Source organism: Amblyomma mixtum, chromosome 3 (genome assembly GCF_055824585.1).
Source record: "Amblyomma mixtum isolate Tamu chromosome 3, ASM5582458v1, whole genome shotgun sequence".
Lineage (NCBI taxonomy): Eukaryota > Metazoa > Arthropoda > Arachnida > Ixodida > Ixodidae > Amblyomma > Amblyomma mixtum.
In genome coordinates this window covers 196,146,530-196,160,182 of record NC_143014.1, presented here as the reverse complement: position 1 = coordinate 196,160,182, position 13,653 = coordinate 196,146,530, and the positions used below count along the sequence as shown (strand labels likewise).

The 13,653-nt window shown below is 44.0% G+C and overlaps 1 protein-coding gene across 2 annotated transcripts in view; it reads right to left on the bottom strand.

Annotated features, from left to right (window-relative positions):
* LOC149353190 (chitotriosidase-1-like) overlaps positions 1–13,653 on the bottom strand; it is a 30,034-nt gene that overhangs the window by 10,644 nt on the left and 5,737 nt on the right. The window contains exons 6-7 of one of the 2 annotated variants that reach the window (XM_089582399.1): positions 11,929–12,099; positions 5,077–5,196 (exon numbers count right to left, since the gene is read on the bottom strand). In XM_089582399.1, the coding sequence (XP_089438525.1) occupies positions 5,077–5,196; positions 11,929–12,099 (291 nt within the window). The remainder of the gene's footprint in view (positions 1–5,076; positions 5,197–11,928; positions 12,100–13,653) is intronic. The other variant, XM_089582400.1, reaches the window with a different exon arrangement.

Below are 13,653 nucleotides of genomic sequence, written 5' to 3'. Positions count from 1 at the left end.
GCCACCACGACCGTATATTCATGAAGGCAAGATATAAAAATGCCCGTTAACTTAAACTTCGTGTTGTAATCTTTTTTCGTGAACTTCTCTTCATGAAAGCGCCTAACATAGGCGGTTATGAGCTTGTCTTTTGAGTGAAGCCGATATTATTGTAACCAGTAATCTGAGCAAATGTAGAGCTGTTTTAAACAAGCGACACTTGACTTCAGTGTCATTCATGCAGCATCATACGATGAATTTCAGTGACATCTGCTGCAGAATGTACTCCGCGTGAAGTTCGGCAAAATCACACCTCTCGGATTTTAAACAGACTTAACACTGTCTACGTGCAGAGACAGCTTCCCAGTGCAGTGCAAATTTCTGTGCACCGTTGGCTTGGCTATACTTCGGGAAAATAGTTCAGAGCAGCGTCGGCATCATGTAGCCTGAGCAAGTGTGCGCTCTCTGTCCAGTCACACCTTCAGTACACTATGCTTTCAGGGTGGCATTTGTTCCACTTATTTCCGATTCAAGGATGCAGGTGAACCAGACCGCATCTTCTCTTTTGGTTCAGGTTGGCTAACTACGTACGTGTCTGCATAAACCTAGAAGGTGCTAACACTGCACCTAAAATATTTCGAAGTCTTTCGTTGCACGAGAAAACACCTGTCATAGATGAACAGGCATGGCAGCTTCACCTTACGAGAACGGTGGTGAGGAGGCAAGGCGCATATGCAATATGTTGCTGGAAAAGCTCTATTATGAATGACATTTCCTTTCCTCATGTAGCAACATCCCGCAAAATTTAGACTTCATGAGGTAAAGTGCGTTCGACTCCCAAATAGATTTTGGTAATAACCCCAGTGGACACATTAGCTAAAAGGTCTGATGCATGCATCACTGCCACGAAAGTGATCCGAGCTGCGCACTATTAGCAAGAGTTTGAAATTGTCCCCTTTCAAAGCAACAAGACTGAGCTGCAGGCATGTTCTCTGGTGGGTAGCACAGAAAGTCAGCGTTATCGTGGCCGCTGGTGGCTGTACAACAGAAGGCTGCACGGAGCACTGGCATAATCAGACCGTCATTTCACTTGGACATGCAAGCTTGTAAGCTTATGATCTTAGCAAGCTTTATGAGAAAATCAAGAAAATGGTAGGCCATCGCAGCCAATCCCATGCTCAGTCGAATGCCGAATGCACAGAAGCGAGCGTGGCTGGTGGAAGTGTGAAAGAGAAGGGCCCCGGTGTTGACATCATACAACTAATTTCCGCTCGCTGCTACCCAGCATCGGCTACCGCTGGCACGCCTAGCGTGTGACATGGGGAGGAGCAACAGTGAATTTTCAGTCACTGATAATGTCGCTCCTAGGTACAGAATCGAAATATATGATACGTTCACTGATTATAAGGTGCCCCCGTCCAGGTACCCGTGGCTTTTCTAATACAACAGACTCTTCAGCTTCCCTTTAATGCTTACATGACAAAGGAGCTACTAGCCTTCTAAGCTTCTGCTCTCATGATCGCAGCATGGTAAGGTGGCCAGGTATTAACCCATGGCAGAGTGACGTCAGAGGGTGCTAACAAAGGTGCATGGCGCAGCATATTGCCAGCAAAACACACGGTGGATTGCGAAACAAACAAACAGCGACCACTTGAGCTGCAATGAGAGCGAGACCACCCTCTCTACACTCCCTCACTAAGCCTGAAGACAAAGTGCTAGATGTGGAATGCCGCAAAATACGACAGGTTCTCGACGAGATGCAGCCCACTTAGACCTCACGCATTGGCTTCACCGCACTGCAACCACGCAATGAGACGAAATGCCAAAAACATTGGTTCAACTCGCACAATACACACTGCAGAATATTAGGTCATACATGTGAAGCAAGGTTACTTGAGCACAAAGCAATGAATATTTTTCTCAATTCCTTTTGAACAGCTGATGGCTGCGTTGAGGAGTTTGCATGCACATCGTGGATGGCGGTCGCTCGAAATAAAATGCATTTTCCGTGTTTTCTTTTCGGAAGCCTTCAGCTTAGTACGCTATCTTAGTGATCCACTAAGCTTGCGTGCATGCCTTTGCTTATCTGCGCCGTGAAAGGAGTGGCGTTCTTTCGCTGGCTACAGAGTTTTTGCTCGCTATTAGTCGGCTTAATATTTAAACTCAAATTATCACAAGGTGGCGCTACAGAGTAAGCTTGTGGCACGAAAGGAGCAGAGAAAAGTGTCAAGTACGACAGCTTGTCCGCTGCATGTGTGCGTGTGTAAGTCGAACATATGCATTCCTTTGGGCTCGTGCTGGCAAAACCCTACGTGACTAGAAGTCCCCCAGAAATGCGACGATTAGGACAACTGCAGCCCCACGCTGCGGTCATTTACTTAGCTGTGTACAAACAGTTCTGCTCGTTTGCTTGGCATGAAACGCAAGTTGGGCTCTCTGTATCTTAAATGTTATCTGCTCTTGCTCAGGTGCTCAGAAATTGTAGTTTTACTAGCTTACACACTACAATAACACTGCAATAAGCGCCGATGATGCTATCGCCTGCTTGGGAAACGCTTCGCATATTACCGGTGCTTCTCGCTATAATTGTTGCTTGTTCCGATGGTAACATGGTAACACCAGGGCACTGCACACTTAGCCTGCTCTGCACTTCCTACAGTCGACGAAAAGCCGCGCGAATGCAGGGTGCAACTGCTTGTGGACTTCGGGCTTGAGGGGGCCAAATTTTCAACTGGTTCGGCCTTTTATCCCATGCCTTTGCATCTGCCTGAGCCAAGTGCAGTGACGCATGCCCACAGCAAATGTCTAGCAGAATCTCAGCCCTGTGCGTCACTTGCTACACACTGCCTTCAACAAAAGAAAAGGTGTGTAGTGTACTGTCACAGGAAAGCGTGGGAAAACGTGGTAAAGTGTAGCAAAACTGCGTTCTGCACTCCCTAATGCCACAGGCCAGTTTTTTTGTCCCTATTGCGCATCTCTGCACCCTCACTCCTGCCTCACACACAGCATATGTAGATAAGAACCGCCACCAGGTGCCACTTTGATATCTGGCTGGTGTCTGCCCTAGCCACTGTTACAGTGCCTAGAATATACCGGTACTATACCTCTGTAATGGGTGAAGCAGATCGTGAGCCGCTTTTCGAAACGCGGTGACTCAGGGCATGGGGGGAGGGGGAGGGAAGGGGGGGCGCAATTATCTTTTTTACTGCGCTAGCAGTACCAGTGACACTTGGCGAAAATGCTGGCACTGTATGTGTGAAGCCTCGCTGCATGAAGCCTCTAGCCTCAGAAGCACCACCCACCAGCCACCTCCTCACTGCACCTCCCTAGCTAGGGGGCTATTCAACCAACCACTTCCGCCCTCAACTCAGCTCTTCAATCCACCTCATCCCTCTAGAAGCAGCACCCAGCAGCCACCTCCCCAACGTACGCCCTTGCTAGGGAGTTGCCCAACCTCCCACATTCGCCATACACCCACCAGTACACCCCACACCCACAACCCTAGAATTTTGCAGGAAGCTGAAGATGGGTGGAGGAGAGGGGTGAGGGTTGGGCGATGATGCTTTTGGAGGGTGGATGGATGAATCGGCAGCCCCCAAGGTAAAGACCTAACGGTGGTGGGGGGGGTGGCAAGTTAGTGGATGGATGCATTCTGGAGGGTGGAGTTGTGTAGTGGGCACAGGCTTGTACGTGGGAGATTTACTTTTAATGGTGGGTGTCCGGATGCACACCAAACGAAAGGAGCTTTCTCCAAAGGGTGTTTCCGCGCACACACAGAGCCTTTTTTGCTGGAGGAAGGTTACACTGATGATGAAGTAAAACAGAGAACTATATGGCTGCATGCACCCCTAAATGTAGACCTGGCGGGCGGCGAAGGGTGGCACACGATTTTCTTCACCCATCCCAGCAGCTACGGTAGACGCTGGCCGGTTATCAAAGCGGCGCCAGGCACCGGTTCCAGTCTACTTATGGCGCACGTAACGTAGGAGAGAGGCTACAGAGATGCCTGCAACAGGCGAAAGAACGGGCGCAGCACACCATTAGGTGGCACAGAGCTCAGTTTTGCCCAGCAATATTCTGATCGCAATAGTACCTGTCTGTAGAGTCAGTAACAGCTGTGCTATGGAATGAGCGGGACAGGAGGAGCACAGGAAGGTTATGAAGGAAGAAAAGCAACAGCAACTGTATCACTCTTGGTTTACAACTGAACTGCTTTTTGAGGGAGCGGATGAAGAAAGTTGAAAAGTGAGAGAATAAAGGAAAACCACTGAGATAATATGAAGACAGCAATCTTGTAACCCAGCAGCCCCTGCCGTGCAGTTAGCAAGCATGGCAGCCTTAGAGCACTCAGAGAGCAAGTAGAATGGAATTCTTAAGACCTCCATGCAATTGTTTCTGCGGAAGGAAAAAAATGAGCAGTTGTGAACAAAAAAAAATTTCCATAATGCAGCTTCCAGTGGGATCAGGCAAGTTTGTGTTGTCATGACATGACTTGTGACCCTGCCAACCGTCGACCACACAAGTTGTGGCATCATACTAATACTTTTGGTTATGAATAGTGCCATAAATGCTCATGTTGCATTTATCGTTTTCCTGTATGACCATTTGACTCTGTGTATAGCGCTCCGGTCTCTTGAAGTTCATCGTAAAGCGAGTCTATTTGATTCACTTTAACTGCAGCGGTGGTGTAGTGGTTTGAGCATCCGTCTCACATGCGGGAGGTGCGGGGTTTAATCCCCAGTGCAACCGTGTATCCACCAGTGATACAATGGGTACAAGCTTTCCCTGGCCTGGTGCTCGGCTTCTTTAGGGTGAAATGCTTCGGGTCTTTGACCCCACCCTGAGAAGACGAAAACATCTTGTGCCATGGCGCTCTTTGTCCCCAGATGCCCTCGTGCCATAAAAATTCACAATTATCAATCATCATGAATTAATTCACTTTGAAGAGAAAGTGTATTTACGATAAATGCACTTCCCTCAATAAATGATGTTAAACGCCTAAAAGAAAATGCTGCATGGCAAATGCAGGCCGAAGCTAATGCTGAACTAATGAGTCTGCGTGAAATAAAAAGCATGCTTATTCTTGTAACTGCATACCTTCAATTCCACACTGCTGACATCATCATAGCTTATCCAATTCTTCTTGTCGATCACATATGGGACTTTTGACTGTTTATCAAATATCCTCTTTCCTCCATTGGATATTACCTTACAGACCTATTATACAAAGAAAAAAAAATGCACAGGTACATAAGCACATAACATTCCTGCACAGTGCTAATATCATAGGCATGCACAGAACAGGGGGGCGAGGGCAAAGGCAGTGCCCCCCCCCCCCCCCCCCTTCCAAATGACATGAGGAAGGGGGGTGCAAATTTTGTACCATATTTTTCTCTGCTACCCAGAAGAAAGTAACGGGCGCTACCGTGAACTTTGGCCCTCATTATTGAGAGACCTGTGCATGCCTATGGCTAACAAGGATAACCACTTAGAAAAATTTTCATTCATTTATAGGAGTCATATAAGAGGTCCGAAACATTTCTCTGTCGATCATTTATTTATTTATTTATTTATTTATTTATTCAGGTACCTACAGCGCCCGTTGAGGCCATTTTTCTAGGGGGGATACAGTTTCAAGGCATACATCGTCATGCAGATGACACCGAGTAAAAAGCAAACAATAAAAATACAACACACTGCAATACTGAGCAAATTTTTTAAGTGTTTTGCAAGTGATGCTGCCCTGAAAGAATGTTTCACGAGTACTGAGCTGATCACGTGCTAAAAATTTAAAGTGAAATGATTTACAGCCATTTCCAACAACTCGAATCACACTTTATCCTTTTCCCACAACCCATGCTTCTGGCAACGACATTACTGCCTACCCAGGCCAAGTCATGTCACAGCATATCCATCAGAAAAGCAGCTAAAAAGAGTCGCAGAAGCAGCCCAGAGACGAGCATTAACAAGCACAGTAGGCATGACAAGATGGTGATTGCTTTTGACTGATGCTTCGTTTTTAAAAGGAATTAACAGGGCTGTTACTGCTCATTTTAATGAATTTGCCTCATTAATCTGAGAAGAGGAAAGAATTACTGTATAATTAAATATATTTTTGCAACAACTCGCAAACCACTAAGGAGATTTCATGCCAACAACTGGACAATGGCCTGTCGCTAACATATACGGGACTGCTGTGCTGATAAATTCAAGAATAGGAAAGCTTTCAATGAATTAAATGGATGAGAGCTTGACTACGTTTTTTCTGTGAGCACTATGTGCCATGTAAGGTACTACAATTCTGTTGTGGCATTCGCAGCATTTTGCTCTGCCCACTGAGTCAGTTCATTCACCATCCATGAATTCACCATCCTTGAATCATCAAGAGTGGAGTAGGAGTTTGCAGCATATTTTTTTAATATACATTTTTATTTGCAAATGCTGCAACCTCACTAACGACATCGTAGGACAATGGCATGCTGCAATTTGGTACAGTCGATCCTAGATATATAGAACTCAAAGGAGGCCGTGAAATATTGATAATTCGATGTATAAAATATAGCATGGCAGCAGATAAGCTTGTCCGTAACCCAGAATAGTGAATACAGTGCACCCATGCTAGCGGCACGCTTCCGGCAGCAATGTGCTGTCTGCCGGCATACTGGAAACTGCACACTGCTTGCTGGGTGTGGCTAGGCCACCGCAGATAACAACAGGTCCAATTCTGTTACTAGCCACTACATACGCTGTAATATTTCAATTAACATTAGGGTACAGCTATTTCTGTGTCACCATATGCAGTGAAGCAGGCCATGCAAGAGACACTGCAAGCCTTCGATCTGCTAAGCTGGCTTCACCGCATGACAGCCGGTGCACTGAACTCTGGCTTCCCCACATAATGAGAGTGTCGCGTTGTAAATAAGCACCCCAGAACGAAAGCTGCTCTAAAGCACACTCCTTGTTCACCTTGTCATACAGTTTCACAGTGCTAGCGCCGCCAGCAAGAGCCCGATGGCCATGCAGCCGACCCAGCTCCATGCGCAAAAATTTATCGCAGGAGCGCCACCAGGAGAAGTGCCATTTAGAGGGGCGCGGTGTGCAGTTCAAAGTATCAGATGTTCCGCTGAACGGGAGTTCAATAAACGCAAATAACACTGCTATAGCTTTGCATGAGATTTTCGAAGGGGATATTCTGACAGTCTGATATAAGCAATAATTAGATGTATCTGGGTTCGATGTACCCAGGATAGACTGCATGAACAAAAAATTCACACCCATGAAAAAGGCTCAGAAATGCACTTACTTGTATCACTACTTCTAATAAAAGCATGCCCAGCATTTAGAAAGTATGCAAACACATCTGGAGCAAGGCACAAGACAACAGTAAAGGGATAGTGAATAAAAAATTTGCCACCAAGATTTCTAGCCCCAGTAACAGCTGTGCCACCGAGACTGACCAAAACAACACTGCTTTGAAACAGAAATGAGCAAAAAGTAATTATTTTAATGAATATTTCTCAAAACACCGCACCTAGCATCAGCCTGTGAAAGCTCCCATAATACGGGACGTGACGTCAACATTACCCGTTGCAAGCTATTGAAAGGCACTGACCACACGAAAGTGAACATGTTTGACATGCTATTGCTTTGTTGTACAGTCCATTTCTTTCGGCTTCCTCGTGTCCAAGCGTTAAAGATTCTCCGCCTGTATCGCATAGTTGTATACTTAGGGCGAACACTTGCCTGTCAGAATTAACTGAAAATCCCCATCAATGAAACAAAAAAGAAACAAAACAGTTCACAAAGATGGTACCGGTAGCGCCTTCTCATGTCCGCCAAGGAACGCGCCGGCAGGGACTCCTGAACTATGCATTGCCAAACCAGCTTGCCTATGGCGCTGCTGATTGGGGTAAGCTTGCACACCTTTCACTAAATGTAAAAGTTTATCCTAGCAGACACAGCAAACTGTGGCATATTCCAACCTGCCGCACAATATATGGTACACATAGTCTAGCAAACACGTTGCCCCGTCTTCTAAATAAGTTTCAAACTGCACAAGTTGATCTTTCACGTGCATGCCGCCAAGTTATACACGATGTATGTGCCGCTTTACAGATTCATTGCTTCTTTATCCCTTCACTGCTTCTTTATCTTTATCTCTTTCGTTTCCGTATAGTGTTGACCTGATGTGAGTAACCGAATTCCTGTTGTTCGATGACGTGCATTTTTCTATTTCCTTTTTTGTTACCATTTTTTGTTGTACACTTCATTCCTTGTTATTTTTCTAATAATACGCAAAACCATTATTGATAACTATTGTTTGCATTTTGAGATGCTACTTGTGTAAAACATTTATATGTTACCTGCTGCCCTGCAATGTAGGGGCCGAGGGGAACGTCAAGCCACAATTTCTGGCTTTTTCCCCTCAGCCCTCACCATGTGTACATCGGAAAAATAAATTGAAATTGAATTGAATCATGCCTGCCAGCTTGTAAGCAGGTAAGCGCTGAGTGTGGCCCAGTGGCTACTAAAGAAACTTCAAAAATACAGCCATCCACTCAAAAATAACCAGAATGATGACTGTATACTTGGGTAATCTTATTTTGCAAAAAATAATCCAGCGTTTTACCATTATTTCCAGATTTTTATTTAGTATCCCTTTAAGTTTGGAACCTTTGTAGCATTCCAGATGCATATGCAAGCAATGGCCTAGCAAAAGGTGACCTAGCAGAATATTAAAATGAGCTAATCGGTCAGGATTAAAGATAATGTCTTGGCAATAACTGCAAACCATTACACCAATAATGACTGTATCAGGTCAAGTTCCTTTTCAGTTTCATGTATGTGCACCTGCTTTGCACAAAATAAGTCTAGAGGCACCATAACAACAGCATCAACTCCTTCACACTACCCTCAACTGCATCAACAACACAAAGTACTTAGAGAAAAGGCTACGATGCCTGATTTTTGAACAAACTGTTCACTGCACCTTACTGCCACATGTGAAATTACTACTACAGGAAATCTCAGTTCACCTGATGTGGCAGATAATTTAAAATACTTTATTCCTTTATAGGCAGCTTGACGGTCTGACAACCATCATCTTCTGGATGCTGTTATTGACCAATACCTGCTCCATACCAGCTGCTGCAGGTTGTTGGGGCGTTTGCATGCTATGGTGATGGACGTTTGCAAAACTTTTCGGGCTGCAAAAATAATTTCTTGCTTGTTTTTTTCTCATGCATAGCACTGTAAAGTCTCGATAACTTGAGCTCGAAGGGAACAGAAAATTTTTTCATGTTATGTGGAGTCTGAATCAACCTTTTCATACGCTATGTATTGCAGGACTGCACACTGCCACAAGTGCACTCTGCTGGCAAACGGGTATAACTGGGCATGATGATGAGCTTGACCAGTGCTGTCTGTGCCAGGGGCATAACTACAAAGTGCAGTGTACCAGCAGGGGACAATTGTAATAAAAGGCAGCAGGATGAACAAGAAAGGGGCAGTGCCACGGCAAAGGCCGGCTGTGTTTTTCGAAACATCTTTGTCCCAGTGTTTTCAGCATTGTGGTTGATTGTGACCCTCATTTGGACCTCTCCTGCCTGTGTTTGTACAAGCTTATTTTTTCACTTGAGAGCATTAAAACAGCACCACTCTTGTTTTCAAAGCCTTCATGTTTTTCCTAGAAAGAGCCAGCAGTAACGGATCTGCCCAGCCCGCGGAAGGTGTGCCCTTCAGTATATAGCAAACCTGACGCTTTATCAAGGACAATGCTATGCCTAGCGGCAATTTTTTTTGTTTCAGATGAATTTAACACCCTTCATGTTGCAACTGGTTGCTTTTTTATGTTAGCTAGTGAACTAAACAAATAATATGGCCCAAAACAGTAAGCCTGGCAGCATGTGCCATCTGCTGCAAAAGTAGTTGCATAATTTTGCTACAGACGGAATCATGTAAACAGATTTTGTCCCCTGCAATATCTTCTAGCTTCGTCTGCAATTCTGAAAGTTTCTAGCGTTGAGAGTTTCTACCTTTCGTCTGCACTATCAAACAAATTTGTAATCCCATGATCCCTCAACCACTTATTTGACAAATCCTGATACTTTGGTATCAGTAGCCAAATGCCAAAGCTATTCAGCTATTGCGGTGGGTCAACTGTGGTTGAAGCATGTATTCACTACATGCTCCAGTTGAGGATGCAGTAAAAGCAGAGGTGAAAACACTCCAGAGAAAGCAAAAACCATTGTCCACTGGGAAGATGATAGCTACATTTTGGGATAGCCATGCCACCCAATCAACTGCTTGCAGAGAAGCAAAATAACAACAAGAGAATATTACACACAGGGTTCTTCGTTTTTGGGTTTATATTTTCTTGAATTTGGGGGGTCAAAATCGGGCTCTATTTTTCAACTTGGTAATAGGGAAGAAATCTAGTTTTTAATGGGAACATTCCGAAATACGGGTTTTTTTTCAGGTTAATTTTACACACTATAAATAATCTATTTGATTTTTCTTTTTTAATTGGAGAGTAACAATTAGGGCTATGTGTTGGGTTGGTAGCGGGGAAAAATCAGAGTATCAGAGTTCTCAAGAAAATATTCTAGAATTCGGCGTTTCTTTGGTCATTAACAATTACAGGCAGTAAAGAGCTTCGATCAGTTTTGGGACATGAAACATTTAATTCACAAAAGCCAGTCATCGACTTTTCACACGTCCTTGTTAACATGCATAATGATCTGTATGCGCAGCATTTCGGTTTCCATATGAGACCTGTCCAGTCTTTGGAGGTATTTCAGCTGAAAGAACGTTCCTCAAAATCACAGCTGAATTTAGCTAGGCACAACAATTAAAACGTGGCATTTGCTAGCCTGAGGTAATGCACAGTTGCGTCGTGCCAACAGTCCATGGCCTCAACACCTGTATTGGGGGGCTTGCTTCCAGCAAGTACTGGGTAAACTCCTCGTGAAGCGAGTCTACACGTCAGTCATGGAAATCAAGTGAGGTTGGTAGCCATTACACGCTGACTCTGCAGCCACTTCGGGAATGGGTCCAGTAGGGCTCCTAATTTCCAGGACGTCAATTGGTTTTCATCTTTTTTGCCTATGATGTTTCGTTTCAGAGTGCAGTAACATTTTGCGGAGATTTTCACGGAAGATGGCAGCACGGGACCTGCAGTCTAGATACTCAGTCTATCGGCCGCCTCTCGCCAGCACCAACTAGGGGCAGAGCAGTTCCACAGGTACAGTCTTTGCTCGGTTACTTTTGGTAAAGGGGGTACAGTTGTTCTAGCAATCAGGGAAAAATCAGGTTTTACCAGATTTTTTAGGAACATCAGGGTGCAAAAATCGGGTAAAATTGGGTTTTACCCGAATAAGAAGAACCCTAATTATACAATAATAACGAACTGTCCGAGAGAAAAGCTCAAAAAAAAAAAATGACAGCTCAGAATGGCACAAAAGTAGGAATTGCTCTTTCAACATAACAATGTGTCAACCTACATATTAACCAATGTAACGGCCAAGGTACACGAATTAGGCTTAAAATTGATTCCTGATTTTATTCTTCAAATTCAGCCACGTATAACTTCTTCTTGTTCACAAACTCGAAAATCTGGCCCAATAAGAAATTCAAGTTCAATGAAGGGGCCATCACCCCCTTCAATGTGCATTTCACAGTCTTTGACAATGCCTACTTTTCTTACAGGATAAAAAAATTTAATCTTGATGGAACTTTTGTGTAGCCCTCAGCAGATTATACTGAGAAATAACATACTTTTTCCAAAGAAAAATGTCTAACCTGCATTTTTACCAGAGTTATCAAAGCAACCCCAGGAACAAAACCCGTTAGAAAAAGGAAGAATGCTTCCTTCAAATTGAGCACTGTTTAGGCACCATTTTACTGAACTACACAAGAATGTCATCTCAAAAACAAACAAGAAAGGCCTACCTCGGGATAGCTGATGTATCCACCTCCCTCTGTACCTTTTCCCAAAGTGAGGCATGAAACACCATGCCAAATTCGGTGGCAAAGCTTCCACACTAAGCCATATGTCGGTATGCCAACTATTATCTTTGCCTTTGGCATCCCTCTGGAGGACCAAAATTTAGCCGAAGATGCCTACACAACAAAAAGCAAAACAAAAAAGAGGCGACCCTCTTGACTAGAAAGAATAACAAGAACTACGTACTCATTCTTTGCAGACCACAATTAAAAAAACACCCCAGGCATAAGACACACTGGCCTTATCAGCATATGAAGAAGCACATGAGTTTTGTTAGGCAGAAGTGGTTTCCGAGATGCTATTACAAACCAATATATATCTTGAAATAAACAAACAGTCCAGTACAAAGCATAGGCGTGAAGCACTGCAGGAAAAAATGCCAGCAGCATTCCCATAATGCCAATGCAAGCAATCTCTACAGGAACCAGAGCTCCTTGAACTTAGGTTGCAAAACTCCCTATAGGATACATGTATCAAAAATGGAGCTCTGACTGGGCCAAAATTCAGGGGTTAACGGACTGTTCCAACATCCATGGTCAAAACGTAAACTGTGACCAAGTAACAAACTAACTTCGAAATGGTTGATAAACACACAACTGCCAGGCAGGGAATAAGTGACACAGATGCAGTAATAAAGATCGATAGATATAGAAGTCCACAAGATAAACTAAAAGGTAAAACAAGCAAAAATAAAACTCTCTTTAGAAGATAATGGCAAACAAAATTTTCATTTTAAGACCAGTGACTCACCTTAAGGGGTCTTAAAAATTAAAATTTTTATTATTATAGATATTGTAATTAAATTTGGAGTGCACATGTATTTCTACTTCTCCTCTTCAAAAATATAAGTAGTTTCAGTATATCTACAATTAGTTCCCATATTATGAAAAAATAACAAGCCTAATTAGGCAATTTCTTAAAGGTCATTAAGACACTTTCCCTCAGTATTTCTTGGTACCAAATGAAAAGAAGCTGTAGCCAAACCTGCCATGCGGAACTATGCTATTTATATTGTTATTGAGGTACATCATCATATACAAAAGTTCAGTTACGTCAAAGCACCATAATAATCAAATATAATTATGTGGAAATGCAGCGATGGCATAGAGGTAGAGTATCCGCCTCGCGTGCAAGAGGACCGGGGTTTGAATCCTGGTGCTGCGCGATCCTTCCCCGGGTTTAAATAATAAAAAAAACTCCGCGTGCCGATGGAATTGCATAACAAGGCCTGAGGTGCGGCCTGATCTGGGTGACCAGAACCAACAGCGCACTTCTTCACCAGAGCAGGATTTGGTCACCTTGGTGTAGTACTAGGCCACAAGAGTGGGTGAGGGAACAAACGTGGGTTAATGACATCCTAGTAGAAATCAAGGGGAAGAAATGGGCATAGGCAGGGCATGTAATGCATAGGCAAGATAACCACTGGTCCTTAAGGGTAACGGAGTGGATTCCAAGAGAAGGCAAGCGCAGCAGGGGCGGCAGTAAGTTAGGTGGGCAGATAAGATTAAGAAGTTTGTGGGGATACAGTGGCCTCAGCTGGCAAAGGACAGAATTAATTGGAAAGATATGGGAGAGGCCTTTGCCCTGCATGGGCGTAGTCAGGCTGATGATGATGATAATTAGGCGGCATTACCGTGCACAACATTTGATATATTCGACTCATCCATAAA